This window comes from Pseudochaenichthys georgianus, chromosome 20 (assembly GCF_902827115.2).
Source record: "Pseudochaenichthys georgianus chromosome 20, fPseGeo1.2, whole genome shotgun sequence".
In the NCBI taxonomy this organism is placed as follows: Eukaryota; Metazoa; Chordata; class Actinopteri; order Perciformes; family Channichthyidae; genus Pseudochaenichthys; species Pseudochaenichthys georgianus.
This window is the reverse complement of record NC_047522.1, coordinates 3,916,025-3,937,539: the sequence shown is the minus strand read 5'-3', so window position 1 is coordinate 3,937,539 and position 21,515 is coordinate 3,916,025. Positions and strand designations below refer to the sequence as shown.

General features: G+C 40.2%; 3 protein-coding genes across 7 annotated transcripts; 2 read left to right on the top strand and 1 right to left on the bottom strand.

The window, feature by feature from the left end:
* Positions 1-1,242: 1,242 nt before the first annotated feature.
* tmem14ca (transmembrane protein 14Ca) lies at positions 1,243-3,478 on the top strand. 2 transcript variants are annotated; one of them, XM_034109049.1, is made up of 5 exons: positions 1,243-1,348; positions 2,526-2,610; positions 2,792-2,893; positions 2,992-3,079; positions 3,304-3,478. In XM_034109049.1, the coding sequence occupies exons 2-5, from the start codon at positions 2,535-2,537 to the stop codon at positions 3,359-3,361; spliced, it is 324 nt and encodes a 107-aa protein (XP_033964940.1). In that variant the 5' UTR covers positions 1,243-1,348; positions 2,526-2,534; the 3' UTR covers positions 3,362-3,478. The 2 variants fall into 2 exon arrangements, with proteins under 2 accessions (XP_033964940.1, XP_033964941.1); XM_034109050.2 differs by lacking the exon at positions 1,243-1,348 and adding an exon at positions 2,139-2,431.
* A 78-nt stretch (positions 3,479-3,556) lies between these two features.
* Positions 3,557-14,226, bottom strand: mak (male germ cell-associated kinase). 4 transcript variants are annotated; one of them, XM_034109045.1, is made up of 16 exons: positions 14,097-14,226; positions 11,999-12,120; positions 11,721-11,861; positions 10,326-10,380; positions 10,085-10,206; positions 9,761-9,840; positions 8,738-8,870; positions 8,419-8,590; positions 8,157-8,324; positions 7,462-7,680; positions 7,112-7,338; positions 6,749-6,894; positions 6,231-6,377; positions 5,511-5,597; positions 4,877-4,996; positions 3,557-4,321 (listed from the first exon to the last, which is right to left on the bottom strand). In XM_034109045.1, the coding sequence occupies exons 3-16, from the start codon at positions 11,822-11,824 to the stop codon at positions 4,161-4,163; spliced, it is 1,941 nt and encodes a 646-aa protein (XP_033964936.1). In that variant the 5' UTR covers positions 11,825-11,861; positions 11,999-12,120; positions 14,097-14,226; the 3' UTR covers positions 3,557-4,160. The 4 variants fall into 4 exon arrangements, with proteins under 4 accessions (XP_033964936.1, XP_033964937.1, XP_033964938.1 ...); XM_034109046.1 differs by having other exon boundaries at positions 12,003-12,120; XM_034109047.1 differs by lacking the exon at positions 5,511-5,597.
* A 1,397-nt stretch (positions 14,227-15,623) lies between these two features.
* On the top strand, positions 15,624-19,577 carry plcxd2 (phosphatidylinositol-specific phospholipase C, X domain containing 2). The gene is made up of 8 exons (XM_034109105.2): positions 15,624-15,726; positions 15,875-16,011; positions 16,156-16,275; positions 16,406-16,459; positions 16,540-16,695; positions 17,417-17,527; positions 17,737-17,867; positions 19,312-19,577. Exons 1-8 carry the CDS (start codon positions 15,624-15,626, stop codon positions 19,469-19,471), a joined length of 972 nt encoding a protein of 323 aa, XP_033964996.1. The 3' UTR covers positions 19,472-19,577.
* Positions 19,578-21,515: the final 1,938 nt, after the last annotated feature.

Here is a 21,515-nt window from a genome sequence, read left to right as displayed (position 1 = left end):
TATAACATGCTATGGGTCGAAATTCAGGCAGGTTTTGTTTATTAGCCTACCTTCCCAACTTAATTGGACAGATTCATTGGAATAGGTAAAGTCATCTTTTTGATTTCATCCACCTGTCTGTCTTCATGAACTTTAATCATACTTCCAAGTCTTAACATTTCACGGTAATCATGCACCAGCAGGGCTCCACTACTGAAAACACACATTCCGATGTGAGTGAAGATGTGTGAGAGTGAGTGTTTTGTTCTGCCTCTGTGCAGACATGTATATCTGAGTGCAAAACAGAATACATGTAAAAATATTAAAATAAAAGCAAAATAAGTCTACTAGAAGCTTAGGTTGTTGATATGGCTTAAAAAGTAGCAGAATATAATCCTGTGGTGCCATCTAGTGGTGATAAAAATAAGACAATCTGTCATATCAGTTATGAAATTAGATTGTAGGAAGACTTTCTTGTCAGCAGGGTTCAGTTTCCACACTGTTTGTATTTTTTTCTACAGCAATTAAATAATACATTTCATTATGGCATATCAAACAACAGAAGCCGTTATTTTCCTTAGAGCAAATCACTCTGAAATAATACTCTGTTGTCTAATGCACATCAATGTGGAAACAGATGGGGACGCTTTGCTCAAGGGTACATAATCAGTCTTGGGAGGTGGCAGTGTCAAATGATATGCAACAAATGGTGCTATTACCAACGTGTTAATTAATCGTTCATCCTACACATTATGTTCCATTATTGATTTAGATTGCTCCTGTTATTTTCTGTATGCATAGACAAATCAAGACATTGAATGTATTTTTCAAAATAGACTACGTTTCATAAACATAATTATTTAAATGTATCTTAAAACCATAGGTTGAACAGCATTTAGAGAGTTTGACATTACAGCTGCGTTCAGGGGGAAATTAAGAGGGAAAAGGGTACGTTTTAAGAGAAGAACTGTCTAGGCGAACACATTTTATTTTTTTATTTGTGACTTTAATGTATTATGCACGATATACTACGTTTTATAAACATAATTATTTAAATACATCTTTAAATTGTTTTGGTTTTACAGGACTCATAGGAGTGCTGGACATTTCAGCTGCGTTCAAGTACAGGGAAGTTTGGGAGAAATTGTTAGTTTGAGGGGGGGAAAAGCCAAAACCTTGTGTCAAGTTTTGTTAATTTTTATGTCAATACATCATGTTTTCATGAACGCAGCAGCACCTGCTTCCCAACCACTACGGCCTACATTTCCCATCAGGCACCCTGTCGCGTTTTGTGTGTACCACTAAATTGTGCTCGGTGGAGAACAGGCTGCCGTGTGTTGACAGTAACAGAGGACAAACTGAGAGCAAGGTTGTATGGAGCATACTTGTGGTTCATGTTTTCATACTGCTTTTTTAGGCGTTTAAAGCTGTAAATACAATACAAACAATGGCGTATATGTTCTGTAATCCGTCGTGTTAGCATGTCTGCAGCAGCAACACAGATGCTAGTTTGTGGTAGTCGTGCATGGCTAAGGCTCGGTGCTAAAGAAGCTAGCTTTATATAAGAAAGCATACACACACATAACCCACTGTTGGTCCACAATGTAACGACTTCTGATTTAAAAAAACAGACAAGGGTTGCAATTGGAAAACTCTCTTTAATGATACAATGTTTCTATACGTGCTGTTTCCTCAGCTAGTTAAGTGTACCACCTCTGCGTTGCAGCATTCAGACAGTCCTTTTGGTGTCTTTGCACATGCAAGCAGAGGTTGAAGAAGTACTCAGATCTTGTACTTGAGTTAAGGTAGAAGTACCAGAGTGTAGGAAGAAAAATGTACAAGAAAAAGTCCTGCATTTCAATAATACTAAAGTAAAAGTACAAAAGTGTTAGCATCAAAATACAGTACCTAAATTAAAAGTACTCATTATGCAGATTGGCCCATTTCAGAATAATATATTATATATTTTGTTTTATAATTATTAATGCATGAAAGTGTTCTCAAAGCTGGTAAAGGTGCAGCTCGTTTGAATGACTTTGTATACTGCAGGGTAGCTTGTGAATTTACTCCAGGTGGAACTAAAGTCTGATTTAAGAGTTGATTATATTTTACATAATTAATCAAAATCTGCAAAGTAAATAAAGGTATACAATAATTGTAGTTGAGTAAAAGTACATAAAGAATTGTAGTGGAGTAGTATACTCGAGTAAATTACAAGTCTAGTACTTAGTTACTTTCCACCACTGCAGCTAGCCTTATCTGTTAGCCAGACACACACATATGTATCCTCCGTTGGTCCACATTGTAACGATTTCTGATATTAAACAGACAAGCACTACTGTGTCAGAGCGGGAGAACTCTCTTTAATGATGCAATGTTTCTCTACCTGCTCTTTCCTCAGCTAGTGTTGTGCAACACCTCTGTATTGCAGCATTCAGACAGTCCTTTTGGTGTCTTTGCTCTTGTACGTTTATTATGTGTTCAATAGGAAGCTGTCTGAATTAATTAGTTAATGTAGGTCCACTCATAAGCCGTTTTATTTGCAGGTGTCCAACATGTCTGTGGATTGGGTAGGATATGGTTATGCGGCCCTCATCGCTTCTGGGGGAGTCATAGGTTACGTCAAAGCAGGTAACCTGATATTCTTGTATTATTGTGTATGCTTTGGATGTGGATGTTATCTATTTCATTCAATTATTTTCATGGCATATAAAACTAAAGTGTGTTACTCCCACACACACCAGTCTGTTCATGCACTTCAGTCCTTGATATAATAAATGCAGGTGTTGATGTGCTGTGTGTTGTCTTTCAGGCAGTGTCCCCTCTCTGGCTGCTGGTGTTCTCTTCGGCGGACTCGCAGGTTTCGGTGCCTACCAGATCTCCAATGACCCTAAACAAGTTTGGGTGTCCCTTGGTAATTATACTGACAACACTGTTTGTGTCCCATGAGGATCATTTCAATTTCTGAACAAGTTGTATTACATCTTATTTTGTTCATCCTGTGTCTTCCAGCTACATCAGGAGCTCTGACTGGTGTGATGGGAAAGAGGTTCTACGGATCCAGGAAGTTCATGCCAGCTGGCTTGATGGCTGCAGCAAGGTATTTGTCATATGAGTAAACTGATTTATTTGACATACATGAACATATTCAAGGAGAGGTAAAAAGGATGACACAGACAAGGTGTGGTGGTTGCCTCTTTGAAAGACCATGTACTTGATGAATGTCTGTGATAGGCTCATTATATGGACCTTTTCTGTTGACCCCAGACGATGGGCCAAATGTCAAAAACAGAGATGTGATTTTTCATTTTTTTCCTGTTTCAGTCTTGTGATGGTGGGGAAGCTCGGTCTGTCTCTGCTCCAGAAACCCCAGGAGTCGTGATGGAGTGAAGACTCTGAGGTGTACCTCATGATCTGTTTCATGTCAGCATCTGTTAATGTCATTTTGTAAAGTGTATATTTGAGGATGAAATATAGAACCTTGTTTATATAATAGAAATGGTTGTCTTGTCCTTTTTGTATGAGTGCATTATGACATTTCATTTATTTATTTGTATAAAATGTTTACAAAATGCTCAATTAGTTCATTGCATAATACAAATAGGTGTGCCATTGTCTTGCGGCACAGATTAAGTTGAAGGGATCGTTTTTGTTGCTATTACAATTTGTTATGAAATTTAAAGCAGAGGGATCAACGCAGGAGCTGTTAATAAATTACTGTTAGTGCTTTTCTATCAGTATTAAAACAATACTTGACAACAATAATAAACTACAGTATAAAAATGAAAAGCTATGCTACATTTGAATTGTACACAGAGTATCTCAACACTAACAGTAGAATTGGCTCACACTGGAGTACAGTGGGATTGTCTAGCAGACAGTCTTATTTCAGCATCATGGCAACCGTCATCTCCAAAACATGTTTCACAGTAACATATTTTGGGCTCTCTGGAAACAGAATTATGCAATTGTGACATGAAAAATGTCTCCTGAAAGCATGTCTTTTGAGACCAGTTTTTCCCCCTACCAGCTACCTTGTTGATTTTTTTTGTTTCAGGGGAACATACTGCATTCCCTGTAGGGTTTCAGTGTGTTTAAAACTGTGCTTGGGGTTAACATCCATTATCTAAATATGTATACCAGAGTCCATCAAGCAGGAGAAGCTGCATGACTTGTCCGATCTACCGAGTTCCACCATATTTGGATGTCCAGTCCACCCTGCCGTGGACCGGCTGCACGGGGGGGGCTCGGCTGAGGAGATTCCCAGAAGTCTTCCCCAGGGCCGAGTAGCTGCTCCCCTTCATCTGAGTCCTGTCTGCCCTCCTCTTCAAGCCCTCGTAATCTGGAGGATCACGCAAGTCAGTGAGTTTTCTCTAATAAAAACAGTATTAAACACATAAGCTATAGCCAGGTAAAGCTAGCAGGACACATCCACATTAGCTAGACAGGATTTTAATGTCATGAGCAGTCAAAGCACTGGACCATAACAATACAGAAGGACAGCTTTGTTCATCTGAAAACTTCAATGCAAGGAATCAGGCTAAAAAAAAAGGCAAGTAACTACTGGAAAAAGGCCAATACCTTCATTACTTTCGCTCAAAGAGGAGTTGGATACAGGCTTGGCCTTTGCAGATTTAGATTTCTCTTTTTTGTTATCAGGAGAAGAGGAAGGATTGACTGAAAGAGTGAAGAAAGAGGAGAAACATATAGTACCAGTAAGTAGGTGATACATTGATTAGAGAAAGGGAGTAAAGGAGTACGAATAGTCATGGCAAACTGATATTCAGAAAGATGAGGGAGTGAAACCGTTGGAGCTGGAAAAAGGGGGATCAAGTGAAGTTACCAGATGTAAAGGTATTAAGAATAATTATGTCAGCTTAGCATGATCAAATCTTACTTGTGTGCTGACCAGCCAAAGGAGCGAGATGGATTCTCTGCCCCACTGAGCCCACCTCTTTCTTCTGGAATGAAGGAATATAAGCGCCAGAGAGGTTGTATTTGGTGCTCACAAAGTTCCCTAAAGTAGAAGAAAACATAGTTAATGTGTCTTATTTTAATGTATCAACCTCCAGGTACCTCGCTAGCATTAGCTGCTTCTCACGGTCATATACGATTAAATAATGTACACCATTGAAAACATACAAATTAAGTAAAATGATGTGTGTGAAGTGGCTACTGCATATGCAAAAGCTACTGAGTACCCAAACAAATGACTAAGGCCGAGTGATTGAAGTCATTCAGCTTCTGCAGCGACTCCATCCATCTGCAGCTCACAGATGCTTATCGGGGTAATTAGTGAAAAGCCTTATTGTTCCCCGAAGAAGATGTTGTGGTTGTCGTGCAATCTAACATCTATTTAGCAACTGGAGCTCTTAGTTCTCTGGCTAAACTGTGTATTTGTACCCTTGTCTCCTGCAGAGTCTTTGGCAGTTGGGTTCATTCACATGTTAAGATGCTGGGTGAATAACTGAAGCTTGTTGCATCAGCAAACACTCAAAATACAACACAAAAGTTCACGTGAAATAAGATACCTTTGGAGAGATCAATTTTCTCCAGTATTCTTTCTTTAACAACAGTTTTCTCTGGCGGGCTATCGTCAGATTTAGAGGCATTGTCTTCTAGTTTCACACGGAAAAGGAGGGCCGAAGAAGAAATGCATGCAATCAGAAAGAAGAGGAAAAACAGAAATGTGAGATAAATATCATGTTAGCACTCAGTTAGAAAAAGGGTTATTGTTCTTGACTGTAAAGATACAAATAGGTTCATACGTGTATCAAAACAAACGCTGTGCGTGAGTGTGGGGACAAATGAGTAGGGGGTGCAGTTGAAGGCCTTTTAAGGAACACTTGATCTTACACCGACAGTCTTAATCTCATGAATAAGCAATGGTGAGGGAGAGACAGCGTGAAAGAAAGAGACAGAAGAAGAAGAGAGCACAGCGGGGACCCATATTGTGTGTCTGTCTACATGACAAATGATTTATAGAGATCTCCCTTCTCTAAAGTCACAGACACTCACTCCTAACCCTGCTTTGTCAATGGCTCCATAACTACTGATCAGGAGACATTAGCTGCATCATTAGCATTTAGTGTTGTATCATGTGACACTGACAGTAGCCAGGTTTCCACTGCATGGCATAATGAGGCGGGTGGAGGTGAAGTCCTGATTCTTATCTCTGATAGATTTGATTTTGTTAACATGTTAGTCAAATCTGGACACTTAACACCTCTACGTTAGACGTTAGTCCTCACCTGCTTTGGCTCTCGTGACTGATAATCCTCCTCCAATAGGGGCGAGCGGTTTATTTACAGTGTTTGAGGAGTTCTCCCACAAGTCCCGCAGCGTTAAACCACTCAACTCCTTATCGCCAGAAGAAGTCTGATGCTTGCCGATCAACCCTAAAAGCAACAGGAATGATCAACACAAACATTTAAATCACCACGTTGAATTTTTTCTGAAACTCTGATCAGGTGACCTAAAGGATGATGATAACACTTTGTTTTTAGGACCAATATTTAGGGGAATTTGCATTTGGACTTGCTGATTCTTAGGTTTTCTTACGATAGTTAGTGTCATTCAGCATCACACACTAGATCTACCAGCAGTCATGCTTTACAATAGCTCATCTGACATTTTAAACAATGCATATAAAGACTGTAAGAGGGGAAATTATGCCAAACTATAACAACAAATTGAAAAGTTGCTTGTAAAACGCTACAATTTGGTGCTCTCTTTCCAAGGATAAGGATTGCTAATCATGCCGTCTTACCTGGCAGATATCGAGACTGGCTCAGGTAGTGCTGTCGTGCAGCAGACCCTGGGAGATTGGGGTCCATTTGGCCCATCTTAACATTGTTGGGTAGCTTAGTGACTGTGCTGTAGGAATACAGAGGCTTCTGCTCCGACGGCTTGGGCCTGAAAACATAAACGAGACACTTTAAGAGTCTGTACCGAAAAAGCAACTCCATGCATCACATAAAGTCAGAATATAAGTCCTACTTATGGTGGTAAGAGATTTGTTAAATCATTTAGGGAAGTTAAGGACATTTTGCATACATAACTAACTCTTGAGAAACGCGAGATGCTTGAGGTAAATCACAATTCACCAATATAGTTCTGTTAGGACACTTACTGTGGGCGATGCTCCTGAGGGCCTCTCTCCTCCTGAGGGCCCCACTCCTCCTCTGCGTCCCCCAGACTGGGCTTCTTGGAGTCGGAGGCGGCGGTTTCTGAGCGGTCCGATTCCTCCCAGCTGCCTGAGGTCTTCGCGACGGTCTGGCCCCAGTGACGACGGCCGCTCTTCAGCACCGCCACCCCCCCCCCACCAACGCTGTTCTCACTGCCCTGCGATGCTGCTTTCTGCAAAGTAAGGGACCAGAAAGACTCCTTTATGTATGACAAGGTAGTGTTTGCATCTGCATAAACTCAGACAACTCCATTATTTGATTCAACAAGAAATACAATAATGTTTGTGATACTCACTGCATGACCTCCTGCTTTACTCTCAGTTTGGGGAAGGGGGATCTGCTGGTGCTGCTGGTTTTTGGAGGAGGAAGTGGAGGCTTTGGAGTCAGAGGAAGACTGCTGGGTATCAGCCTTGGACTCCGAGACCGGCGGCCTGGCCTGGACCTTCTTGATCTCCTGGCTCTGAGGACGAGGCCCTAAGATCTGGCCTACCTGGAAGTATGGGTAACGCAGGGACTGGACAGGAAGACAGAGGAATACAGATTGTTCTTTAGCTATTACGATTACTCCCTGAGCATTGTTCACTATGAATTAACATTTCACACTCAAACCTGTAAGGAAGTTTGCTTTAATGCATACCTATTCAAATATGTATATGTTGTGTGGAGTAAGTTAAACATCATTTGAATTGTTTCCTTGGAATCAGCTAAATCTGGATGTGATCCTACACCTGGGAGCTTTGTAAGCAGAGAATGGAAATGTCCCTCCCTCTGGTAAGGTGTTTCCTACCCAGGGCCCACAGAGTAATCAAACCGTCTCAGTGGAGGAAATTATGTTTAATCATGTAATGACCTGACCATGTTTTCTGCATGATATGGATACGTGATGCAGAGGGCCAGAGGGAATCAGGCATGACTTCAGAACTAATAACAAATGACTGGGATTAGGATGCTAATGCGAATAAAGCTATGGTTTCTCATACTCTCCCCCACCTGTACAGCAGTGGGTCTTTTTTTGGGGTCCCACTGCAGCAGGTCCCTCATCAGTATGATGGCCTCATTGCTGGCATTTGGGATGAGGGTCTTCAGGTGGGTGGGCACACATTGGGGGAAGCGAAAGTTCATAGCAGAAGCTAGCTGGTAGCCCTCTGACCAGTCCGTCTACGGGAGGAAGACACAATCAGATGGTTAAATGTATGGTTTATGTATTAATCAGGTGTTTTTATGTTGTTTTCGTCATTCTGTTTCTTCTCACCTTTTTCACGGTGCCGAGAACTTGGCATATCTTAAAGATCTCATCCACTTCACTGTTTCCAGGGAAGAGAGGTCTGAGAGTGTAGAGCTCAGCCATGATGCAGCCCACCGCCCACAGGTCAACAGGAGAGCTGTAGGTAGACGATCTGAGCAGGACCTCTGGAGCCCGGTACCTGGACAGAGGACATAATCAAGTAAACAAACAATCAGGGTATTGCAAAAAGTGAATCTAACTTGCATCTGTACCAAAGCAGTTAAGCACACTGCAATAGATGCACATGCTCTCCTCTGTGTTTAAGATGGCAATTCATTATGCTTACCATCGGGTTGAAACATAGTCTGTGTACGGAGGTTTGGAGCGGATCTCTCTGGCCAGTCCAAAATCTGCTATTTTCACCAGTTCTGGACCCATGCACAGCAGATTCTCTGGCTTCATGTCCCGATGAAAGAACCCTGTGGATTGGTAAGTATTAAGCTTAAGTCATTGTGTAAAGCACATTGCCAGATTACAATCATATGCAATTGTTCTTCATTAGTATTTCAAACTTTAGCTACATTTAGAAGAAGAAAAAGGAAACACGGTGGAGCTGATGATTGGGTGTATATAGCCGCTGACAGCGCTGGCCTTGGTTCAATGGTCTGTGTATTCAACATTGACATTTTGAACCATGGATACATTGTTTCTTTAACCTTAAGCAAGCTGTTTTAGTAGCCTGTTATTGATGGTATACAATACTTATTTCCACATGTACATTAAAGGGAATTTATCTAAATGTTGGCAGTGCACTTAGCACCAAATTACAATATACACCCAAACCAACTACTGAAAGGTTATTCTGATTATGAACAGGTAAAGAATGACAGAGTAAAGCCTCTTACCATGCTTATGTACAAAAGCCAACCCAGATATCACTTGAAACAGGATGTTCCTAATTTCATTCTCTGAGAACATCTTATTCTCTCTAACAGAAAACCAAAGAGACATAAAAGGAAGGAAAGAGGGTTAAAAGAAAAATGAAAGAAAAGCAGTTAAAAGAAAGAGATCCTGAAAAGAACATGCATTCTGGATGTGTGGAAGAAATAGCAGGGAGTGCAAGGTAACTGTCAAATTCCCCAAAACGTACACACATCCATTCTTTAAAGTAAAGCAGAGCAACAGGTTAGATGATTAAGGGTTTACAAACGACAAGATTCTTATTTATTTATCACCAGATTGCCAAGTTCGAACTTTTGAAATGCTCCACTTTATATAGCTTTTTAGTGTTCTCAATATGCCGTGAATCTTGCAGTATGCAACCACTGTCATGCACTTGCAGGCCATGAAGGGAACACAGTGCACCTACCATGTTTGTGAATAAATGACAGGCCTTGTAAAATCTGAAAGCTCATGTTTCTTGTAATTGATTCAGGGAACAACTTTTTTCTGTAAACATAAAATTGATAGGATTCAGGAAGAATTCATGAAATCGCATTTTTCTTTTCTTGGTACACACTAACTGATCAAATGAGTTGAAAAATGTAGCACACGTGAAAATATAAAGGAACATCGCAATCCTATTTGTGTGAATGAATGTCTAAACTTTTCGCGCTACAAAGAGGAAGCTCTGGAATCTCAAACTAGACTTCTGTGCAGACATACATGGTAGAGTGTGTTAATGTCTTCTTACCTGTCCTTCATAAGCTGGTAGAGGTTCTCCTTCATGTACTCAAAGACAAAGTACAGGTGATCGTTCTCTCTGATGACCTCCTTCAGCTTCACCACATTCGCATGGTTCAGCTTCTTTAGAGACTAGTGTGACGAATCATGGGAAAAGTTAAGAACAACAACAACAATATGACACCGTTCTGCTCTAAGGCATAATTGCTTGCGTAACACGGCATCATCTAAAGTTTTAAGATCATCCTCACCTTCACTTCTCTTAAGTTCATACATTCTTCCCATGAGTAAAACTTCCTTTTCATCCTGTGGGGGAAGTCAAAACCAGATATGAATTATTACATGCAACTTCAAAATACACGACACTACATTTGCAGGGCATATAACCCACATATAGAGTCAACATTCCTTTGTTTACCTCCATCAATAATTCAGCTTTTTTGAGGTGTTTCAAATTTCACCTCATTTCATTTGAAGTATAAAACCAGCAAAAGCTTAAGACATGAAGTGACATAAATACATCTTTACCATTTGCTTCTCTTCTTAAATTAAGTGTGAAATGCATCTTGATTCAGTTGTATTAAGTTGTTATCGCAGTATGTGTTGCTATATACATTCAAACCACACCACAGCTGGTATGCGAGACACATTTACGACGGCTTATCTTCTCTGATCAGCGTTACCTCTCCCTCCACCTGCCGTTATGTAAGAGTCACAGAACGTGCACATATCTCTTTCTCCCCTCTGCTCACCTGCCAGTTTCTGTGGTCCCTTCCACAATGACAGCAACCCGACACACTCCCTCTACTTTCACTGCCTTTCACCGTCACCACCTGTATTGTACTTGCATGGTAACCATATAATCAGCCGGTGGATGCATCTCCCCGGTTTCTCATCTATTATTGAACCCTTCTGCCACGCTGCTGGAACAAAGGCATGTTAGCCGGTTTGTTTGCCCTTGTGATGGTAGGAAACCAGAAGTCCTAAACTTTTACAATTCAAGTTCAGTTTTGTACATTTTTTTGAGTGCATCCGTGTTAAGGTGGGCAAATATTGCACAGAAATTGGTTTAGAAATGTGTGGGTAAAATTTAATTTGATATATAACGAGCAATTCCTTTAACGAATGTGTATATTGAAACTTAAACCTTGATATTATATACTTCCAGAGTGTGGTTATATTCAAATATCGCACTATTTTTATTAAATGTCTTGCTGTGATGACATTTTCCCGGGTTATTGTTAGACTTGTTAAACAGTATTCGATGTAAACTAGGTTGTGCACTGTATGAACTTTGAGAAATATTTAAGATTCAAAGATTTTATCGTCATACGCACAAAACAGTGTAGTTGTTGGCGATTTCAATCTTAGGCGAGAAAGTAAAATAGTGCAATAAAAGAGTGCAAGTGCTGCAAAACAAGTTAAATGCAGGAATACCAAGTTAGTTATTGCACTTATATAGAACTACCAGTACTGTATGGTGCACTCAATTGTAAAGCTTCCCTTAAATCTAGATAGAGAGCACATTTATGCTTTGTCACAATAGGGAAATAACCACAAATATTGCGATATTGTCATGCTATAACAAAGACATGCTGAAACAAAGAGGACAATATGTATATTTAAAAAAGGATCAATACCCTCACCTCTTGATAGCCACCAGTTCTCCAGACTCGTTGCTTCTCCCCATCAGCACGCTGCCGTAGGTGCCGTCACCCAGCTGCCTCAGGGTGGTGTAGCGATTCATCATCACTCAAGACGGTTTCATTAGGGTCTTAACTTTCCTTCTGCATAAGGTGGGGGGGGGGGGGGGGGAAACTGAGTAAATTCAAATGATCAAAAGTCTTTCATCTGCCTATTCTTGAGTGGAGTTAATTTCCTAGAAGACATCATTTTTAAAAGGCCAGTATGTCACGATGCTCACCAACCCTTGCAGTTCCACACTCATCCTGCAGTGTCTGACCCGTTGTTAGAAAGGTTGGATCCTGCTCATGTAGGTCAGCCGAAAGTGGACGCTGTGCCAACAGTTTGAAGCTTCACCCACTCCTGGAAATCACCAAACACAAGGATTTTCCTTAGATCTACAAAGCTAAACGAGGAGCACTTCTTGTTGTTCTGTCGGGAGGAGGATTAGGCGTGTGTCTCACTAGTAGGAGGCACATGACCACCCAAGAGAGATGACAAAGCCAGCCCTAGGCAGATTAAGTCAACAGGGATGTAAATAGGATGTTACATCACCATGACGCTTACCGGCATCCACTACCTTCCCCAAGCACCCTGCCTGGAGGATCTGATTCACACCAAAGGCCTTAGTCATCATAATGTTGTGATGCATATTCAGCCAAAGGGCTTTTTTAACCGCACCTGTCAGACTGATATCGTTTAATTTCTCTAGTAGTGAAATGCATAGCTGTCCACGGTGCTGTTTTAGGTTGTAACATACAATTATTGTATTATCATGCATATGTATCGCATCATAAATATGTATTCTTGCACCTGCCTCGTGTATTTTAACTTAAAGCTAATAAGGTAAAGTGAGTAGCCTCCCTGAAATCTTTTAAGTATAACCTCTTGTTCAGTTTCTCTTTTATTTTTGTACTCTATTTTATATTTTATTTTTTATTTTTTGATTTCTTATTATTATTACAATTATTTGTTTAATCTCTCAAAGTGTATCAGTATCCCTTGTTGTGAAGCACTTCGAGATTTGTCTTTAAATTAAATATATAATTAAATATATTATTATTATTATTAAAGAAAGGCCAAGAGAAAGTCTGGGGTTTTAATGGTCGTAAAATGTATATTTTGATAACTTAACATACATCTATAGATCTTGTAGAACATGGTAGTTACTTTTGCCATTTGAACTATCCTCAAGGTGTAAACTATTCATTACATCGGGGGGGATTGCACTGTCAAAGAACCTCTTCTGATAATGAGAGGCTACAAAAGTGGATTTATGACCAATCATTGTTATTTTCTTTATCAACCATCAGAAGAATCTCTTTAAATGTCAATGTTAAACAGTGGTAGCCCTGTAGACTGAAACACAGCATGCATACTCTGACATAATCCAGGTAATAACATTTCAAATGGATGAACTGTTAATATATGGATTGGTTGAAGAACAATGAAAAGCATACACACATGTAAAGCTATGAAAGCATAGTTTTGAGCATTAGTGTTGGGATTTGAATTCCATCTGTCAGCTATTTTCTTGAAACTTGAGTACATTTGTCGATCGCTGACATGCTGTATTTAGATTAGAAGAAATGAAGATGCAGGTAAACCAAGGGTTACCACACAAAATAAGATCAGTGTACATTTCATTGAATGGGGCCCTCCAAACAGTATGTCCAAACTGGATTTAGCTCTATGTCTCCTAATAATCAGTACAATTACAAATATGTAAATGTTTATAGATTAGTTATACATTGTGCATGCTGTATATAGACCAGAAATGATTGCTCTAAACAAAACCTTGTCTGATGTCCAAGTCTCAGTGAAACAATAAGCTCTAAGACAAGAGGAGAAGCCAGCCAAAGGACTGCTGGCCTGCACTCAGCTTTCGCATATGGCAATCTGTTGTGGACGGATTTAAAGGGAATTAAGAAAAGTATCCAGGCCACATGACATTAGGAAGCTATTCAAGGTCAATTATATTGAAAACACGTGGACACTAACCGGACAGTGGAAAAGAAACAGAATAATTCAATTGGATCAAAAATTCTAAATGCCATTTCTTGACAAAGTACATTTGGAGGTAATTGATTCCCTTAAACTCTACTGTCATAAACATTCAATGTAACACACAGCAAGGAAAGACATCCTAGTCTAACTCTAAAAAATAACTGATATCATTCCTGTAAAAATAAAAGACAGTGGAGTTCATCAGAAAGAGTTAAAACCAGAGAAACATTTGTTGTTGACATGTCTGCTTTGACAGTTCAGTTCCTCAACCACCATGTTCTTGGAATTTCTTTCAAACCCCCCTTTTCTTCTTCTTCCAGTTTTTAACTCACCATTTAGGGGCGTTGCTCCTTTCCTCGGCCGTTGTCTGCGCCTGCTGATAGCTCGAAGTTTCTTCAGATTAAATATCTAAAGCTATAGCTCCTGCGATACTTTACGTGCGCGTGACTGCTCCCCATGGCAACGCACATACAAACGTGACGCTTGTTTCCATGTGACGAGGGGCGCGCTCAGGCGCATTGATTTCTGGGACTTGCGGAAGTGGTTTTTTTGTATCTAAGGAAAACAATACATCCATGAAAAGAATTTAACCATGATTTAGAAAAATAAAATATATATACAGATTGAACTTTAGTTTTTCTGAAACAAGTGTAATTGACTTGAAGTTGTGTTGCCAGTAATATTAACAGTCTTTGGCGAAGTTCTTAACACCTTTGAGTTCAACTTTGAACTCGGCCACACAAAGCAAGAACCAAAGCGACAGGTAGCCTAAGTTATGTTTGAATTGTTTTGTTATCCATGCAAACTAGTTTCAGACCCATAATGACAGAGATGAATTGTTAGCTGATGAACTCAAATCTGTCCACCAAGGTGACTTGTTTACAGGCTATTATTTACAGCATAAATGTTCAGGGCGACAAAAAAGGGGTCAGAGTGAGACCTCTTTACTTCATATCTGGACACTGTAGTTAATGTGCTCCACCACAAGATGGAGCCGTAGTTCTGTTCTGTGTTGATTTTCACATGGACCAGTATAGAGCTGTCAGACTCATCAATCTTACCTTAAAGGTAAGGTAGGTAAGAATGGAGAAACCAGCTCGAGTGCGCTACAATTTGAAAGTACGCAGCCGAAAAAAATCTGCCCCTTCCTTCAGACTTCCTTACAAACCCCCTCCTCCAACACACACGAACGCGCACATCATGACCCAATGAGGGCACGAGATAAATGAGAGCACGAGATGGAAGGCTGACAGGCAGGTAGGCCATCCAGTTATTTTAGCCGGGCTGGCTAAAATAATTGGTCGTGAACACATACATGAGTCCCTGATGAAGGTTACATGCACCAAGTAGTCCCCATCACCGCGATGATCACAGACATATGGCATGAATAATAACTTATGGATATCATATTTATTCTTACAGGCTACAGGTCATGATTTGCTTATTCTAATTTAAAATGAAGACAACATTCCTATATTTTCTGTGTAAGCATGTGTCCAAGTGGTGGTCTGCTCACTAACACACAAAGCAGGTAAACCCAAGAAGCAGGAGAGGGGAGATAACAAGTGTAATTTTGCTCTAAGAGGATTAGCACAGTCGTTAGCCACCCGCTGCTTGTCTCCACTGTTGCCTGTTCGCCGGTAGGAAAACAGCGCGCCTCTAAAGAAACCGGGACAGCTAAGTGTCGTAAGAGGTTGATGTCGTTTTGAACCGCTGGTATACGTAGATTAACTGTAACTTTAGAACATGATCTACGGTAGTTTGTATCTTTCGGGAGCACACAGGAATCCTCCTCCAGGATTGCATCTGCACCAGAGAGCGGTTTCATGAGGGTTTATTTTTAATTGGCTGTTTCTAACATGAAGACCCGACCTGCAGGGATTGGCAATGTCAATGCCGATTGGATGGGTTCTCTGCCCCCCAAGCTCAGTGCCATGCCCCTCAAACACCTCGCCGTGCCAGGTGAGCCTTTAGTGCTAAAGATGTGTCTCCTCTGCTCCTCTGTCCATCCCACCTGCATGGATACCACAACAATAAAGCTATAGTGTGAGAGGGATATGAATTGATCCTCTCTCTATTCCATTTTAATTTCTCTTCATCTCTCTTGCAGGGTCTCATGATTCCTTTACCTACTGGGTGGATGTGCATGCTCCTGTTGGCCCCGACCAGAAGGCATTTGTGAAGTACCTGGCCACCATGTTCAGCGTGTTAGCCAAGAAGGTCATGGTGAAGTGGGCCATGACCCAGGTACTGAGTTAAAATGTACACACTTTTAGTTTATAGTTGTCATTTACACTGATGTTTGGTGCAGATTTCAAAAGTCTATGTAACAGCTGTTTTTGAAGCCATTAACTAAACCTGTGATGTAATAAATGATGTGTGTGTTCCTAGAATCTGACATTTAAGGAGCAGCTGGAAGCAGGAATCCGATACTTTGATCTACGAGTCTCCTCCAAGCCACGGGAGTCCGGAAAGGAGATCTACTTCATCCATGGTCTGTTTGGCCACAAGGTGAGTACTACATATTTTCTGACATTTTACTGCTTCACTGCCGGGTCCCTATTTGAAAAAGTGTTTTGTTACAGTATGTCACCTTTAAGGCTTGATGCAACAAGTGATTTCCAACCTTTCTCCCCCACAGGTGAGCGAAGGCTTGTTAGAAATCAACTCCTTCTTAAGCAAACACAGGAAAGAGGTGAGAATCCTTCATAAAAACATAATTTCCAGAAAGCACGGACACACTAACTGATTCAGTCTGTTGTTTGATTGATTCAGGTAGTGTTTCTAGACTTCAACCACTACTATGCGATGGGCGCAGAGCATCATGTGTACCTCCTCACCATGCTGCAGGAAGTGTTTGGCAGCAAGCTTTGTAACATGTGTGCAGTGGACAGCGTCACTCTGGACTACCTCTGGAAGAATAAATACCAGGTGATGAATGAAAGTGGACGCACAACATCACTTGAAACATTATTCCAACCACATGTTTTGTGTATTGACTCCAGTGTTAAGACCCTTTAAAGCTCATGTAGTAAAAGCAGCATGGAAGTGTGTGTGTAATCCCTGTCACCTACAGTATGACCTCCTGGACAAGAATTAGTGATGAGCGTCATTTGTTAAGGAGATGATACTTAAACATATGGACACATGCTTCACACACTGTGTGCGTGCAATTCTGTCAGCATGGTCCTATGTGCATGTCAGTGCCTGGTTCGGATACTATCAGTTTAACTCCTGCTCCTTTGACCCTAATCCGTAACTGGGTTAGTTGGCAAAGAAAAAAGTGAGGCAGAGTAGACGAAGAAAAGGGAGGAGACGAGGAGAGATTTGTACAATTAGCAGCTCAAAAGGAAGCCAAACTATCTTATTAAGTTTCATTAGTAAAGACACGCAACCAGTACTCTTTGCTTAATCTCTTTAGTGAAGAGCAGACAAGTCAAATGTGTTTTCATGATTTTAAACAGTCTTTTTACACCTACCTTTAGGGATATTCAGCACTGGTGCCAATAAGTTGTATGCATATAATGTGCTACATTTAGTGTAAATGCAAGATAAGAGAAATTAAAACATACGTTTAATTACCTGATATTTACTCATATACCGGGTCTGTGCAGCTTATCTTCTCATCGTCTTTTATTTACTTTCTCCTCAGGTGATTGTGTTCTACCACCATCCATCAGCTCAGGGCATCCCTGTCATGTGGCCTGGCAACAAGATCCCCGCTCCTTGGGCCAACACCACCGAACCCAACAAGCTCACACAGGTCAGAAAACAACACAGACTGTGGCAACTACTCACCAGCATGGGAGCCTCATGTATATTTATTGTATTTTATCCAGTGAAAACTGTAAAGATACTAACAATTCACTAACACACAATGGATTCAAGCTTAAAAACAAAGTACCATATGTAACTCAAGTTATGTTCAGAAAAATCTTACACCAAGTTCATTTTTGACCTTCTCCTGTCTAGTTCCTGGAAGCTACACTGAAGGACAGATCAAATCATGGCTCCTTCCACGTGTCTCAGGCCATCCTCACACCCAGGGTCAACACTGTGGCCAAGGGCCTGCTATGGGGGCTGCGCAACTACCTGGTGGAGAGGTCAGTGACTGAGTTTAAGATTTCTGTCAACTAATGCAAGGGTTTAATCAATAGATTTTTAATATATTACCTGCTTTGAAACATGTATAACAGATTTAGGAATCCATCCCATGTGTGTGAGTGTTTATGTTGTCATGTATCTTTGAATCTTGTCCTCTAATGCTCAACTCAATGTAATACTTGTTTTTGGCCAGCGGAGGGCAGTACAGTACATGCTACAAATGCCTACAGTAAAAATTATTATCATCTTTAATACAAGCAAACTAAATATGTGGTGCAAATGAAAATATAAATAACACATTTAAATGAATCACTGTTCAACCAGTTGATAACTGTGTTTTTATGTTTTATTGTATTTTACATTATTGTGTGACAAAGTCAAATAAATAAATAAACGTCTTCACAAACATTTATTAATATCTACTTCCTTCATATTTTTACAAATGCATTCATTGCTGCGCTGCACCACTTATATAACAGTTTGATTTCCTGAAAAAGCCTCCGTTTGATTTCCTGAAAAAGCCTCCATTTGTAGTCCTATTGTTATTCTTCTCTTTGATTGCCACAGCTGTTTCAGAGCTATGAAGCCATTGATGTAACGGCCAGAGATTATATCTTTTATACCATATATTTACATTTGACTCCCCTATTTCAATATTATGTCACTTCACTGCTTTATTTGGCTAAGGAAGCTATAATCCACTTAATCCATTTCCAAACTTTAGCGGATCAAACAGAAACGCATTTCACCCCTAGAGATCTTTCCCTAAGTAAGGGCTACATTATTTGCACAGCCAGCTAGCTCTCTGATCCTCAGCTGAAAGTGGAATTCCTGACTTAGAGTACCTTCCCTCAAAAGTGAGAGAAACAGCCACTGATGCTGGGCTATAAAACTCCTGAGCGGAATCTGTGGCGAGACAGGAGGAGGCCTAACTCTGCACTTCCGAGGAAATGGGATTGTTTATCACTGCTGGATACACAACAGACTTCCTGGTTTTGTTCTGCTGCAGGCGGCTCAGACATAGCGGAGAGTTTAAGAGTGTTGGAACTGCTACAGCTACAGAGCCATGATCAGTGTGTGCTTCTATGACAAGAACTAAAACAGAAAGTGTTTGAATTCAAAGCAATACGAGCAGAGAATGCAGTCACTGAAAGACAGACGGAAACTAACAGCACTCCCTTTCACTTTTTCCCATCAGGTCCATTGTCTCCCAAATCCAATTACTGTATCTCAGAATCTTATCAACAAATGAAATGAGGTGGACAGACAGACATTCAGCTAAGAAACAACTGATTAGAGTTTGGCACATGTAATAATCATAACAATAATCCTTCCAGAGACAGAAACTTGGCTTTAGATAATTGTTTGTAAGGTCAGGGAATCCGTCAGTTTAACATTAAGAAGTGTTATTGTTTGCTTTCTCATATACACTTTCTCCTCTAGGAACCTGCCCACCATCATTTCCTGGGTGGAGGCTCAGAGGCCGGGGCTGGACGGGGTCAACATCATCACCTCGGACTTTGTGGAGCTCACTGACTTTGCAAACATTGTTATCAAACTCAACAACCTGCTGCTGTCTGAACAGGAGCGAAAACAAAGATGACACGTGTTTGCACGACAGGACAAATATGTGCTGACCCACAGTGTATTGGAGGTCAGACTGCAGATTCTTCCAAAAACATTGTCGGATAAGGGTTTTCTACATAATGCTGGAGTTCCTTAAGTCATTTTTAAAGGATTTTTTTAAACCTATAAAATGACCATTCCTATATCAATTAATAACTCTTTGTTACGTTGAATTGTGACATATCTCCAATGTTTATGATGTTTTTACTTTTCTGTATATACAGTATAATTGATTTTCTTTAACCCTTTCACGCATAGGGGTCACTACAGTGGACAGCTTTTCAAAAGGTGTTTTCTTGTATATGCATGGGTTTTGATGGCATAGTTGCACCATCAGCCACTACATAGGACCATATTGTATCATCCCATACACTGCCACTCAGTGGAAAGTCAGTGCAAGTGCATGATAAATGTCTCTAAACCAAGATGAACGACAGAAAGCCAGATGGACCAAGTCACCTGCCGATATTACATTACATTGCATTTAGCTGACGCTTTTATCCAAAGCGACTTACAATAAGTACATTCGACCAGGAAAACACAACCTTGAAGAAAACAAAATCATATAAGTACATCAGGTTTCATAGAGCCAAACATTTCAAGTGCTACTCAACTGGCTATAGATAAGCCAGTCCTTTATTAGTATATAAGTGCTCTGTTAGCAGTGCTTTGTTAGTAATTCTATCGCTCGAGGTGGAGTCGAAAGAGATGAGTTTTCAGTCTGCGCCGGGAGATGTGCAGGCTTTCTGCTGTCCTGATTTCAATGGGGAGCTCATTCCACCATTTTGGAGCCAGTATAGCAAACCCACGTGTTTTTGCCGATGGGAACTTGGGTCCCCCTCGCAGCGAGGATGCAGCGAGTCGTTTGGCTGATGCAGAGCGAAGTGCACGTGCTTGGGTGTACAGTTTAACCATGTCCTGCCAATTCTTTCATGGAAAGCGCTCCCTGCAGGTATAAAACATTTGGTGACATCAAGTAACAACTAAGGAATCATATCATTCATAAATTGTCAAAGTATTGATTTTATGTTTGCAGTCCACTAAAGTGGACGTCATGCATCACTGACTAAAATTCCTACTGCTACTGTTCTTCTTGAAAATACTTCCTTTGCAATATCTTGTTGGGCCTTAAATATATATACTTAAGTTATTATAATGTAATTTTAAGTTTGCACATCTTTATTTATCATTTTTTCCAAATGTTCAGTTTAGACTTTAACGCATACCTGAGTGGACATATAAAACATTTATTTTCTAAATTTGAAAAAACTAGATACAAAAAAAAACTAAAGTTAAAATCTTGTTTGTAATGCCCCAAGAGCAATAACAACACTTGGTAAAAAAATCCTGAGTGAGGCTTTCATAATTCATGCATGAAAGGGTCATGGATCCTTTATTGTATAAATGTTGTGCTATTTAAAATACTATATTTATAGGTATTGAATTTGGTTTACAGAGTACTAGCACATTTGTATAAAGAATTGTTAAAGAAAATATTCAGCTTGCTGGTATTGGAATTGGTATACACTTAATTGTAAACAGATGTTCAGTGAGCTAAAGTTGCCTTTTTAACTATGCACTTGGCGGTTTTCCAATAATGAAAAGTACAGATTCTAGTTTTTTTGTTTTGTCACAGGTCGTGAAAAAGCATCCCGCTGTGCCAACACCTTCTCAGTATTATCAAGCTATTCCATTAAACTCGAGCCTCAAACCGTTGCACCTTTATGGGGGATCGCCGAGGTATACGTGTGGAAGTTGTGCCCCAATGCTCATAAAACATGTGCATGTACAATTGTACATACATGGCTATAAATGTTTGTGTTTATAGTATTTCTGCTCAGTATTTTTTCCCTTCCATTGTTTGACTCGAGATGCTGGAATGGAAACAATTTTGTGAGACAGTTAGGTATGTGGGGTAAATGCATAGAGGAGCATTTACAGTATATATGACCATGTCCAGGATATTTCATGTCTGCATCGGCCTCTCTAAAAAATACATTGTCTACTACATGTTGAAATAG

Excerpts from the sequence above, each read along its gene's own strand:
- mak (XM_034109045.1), bottom strand. The coding sequence starts at position 11,824 with ATGATGAATCGCTACACCACCCTGAGGCAGCTGGGTGACGGCACCTAC. Across the intron at positions 6,895-7,111 it reads CCTCAGGAGCATCGCCCACA|GCCCAAGCCGTCGGAGCAGA; the intron begins GTAAGTGTCCTA and ends TTATGTTTTCAG. Across the intron at positions 5,598-6,230 it reads AGTCACGAGAGCCAAAGCAG|AAGACAATGCCTCTAAATCT; the intron begins GTGAGGACTAAC and ends GTGTGAAACTAG.
- tmem14ca (XM_034109050.2), top strand. The coding sequence starts at position 2,354 with ATGTTTCTCTACCTGCTCTTTCCTCAGCTAGTGTTGTGCAACACCTCT. Across the intron at positions 2,432-2,525 it reads ATTCAGACAGTCCTTTTGGT|GTGTCCAACATGTCTGTGGA; the intron begins GTCTTTGCTCTT and ends TTTTATTTGCAG. Across the intron at positions 3,080-3,303 it reads GGCTTGATGGCTGCAGCAAG|TCTTGTGATGGTGGGGAAGC; the intron begins GTATTTGTCATA and ends TTCCTGTTTCAG.
- plcxd2 (XM_034109105.2), top strand. The coding sequence starts at position 15,624 with ATGAAGACCCGACCTGCAGGGATTGGCAATGTCAATGCCGATTGGATG. Across the intron at positions 15,727-15,874 it reads CAAACACCTCGCCGTGCCAG|GGTCTCATGATTCCTTTACC; the intron begins GTGAGCCTTTAG and ends TCTCTCTTGCAG. Across the intron at positions 17,868-19,311 it reads CGCAACTACCTGGTGGAGAG|GAACCTGCCCACCATCATTT; the intron begins GTCAGTGACTGA and ends TTTCTCCTCTAG.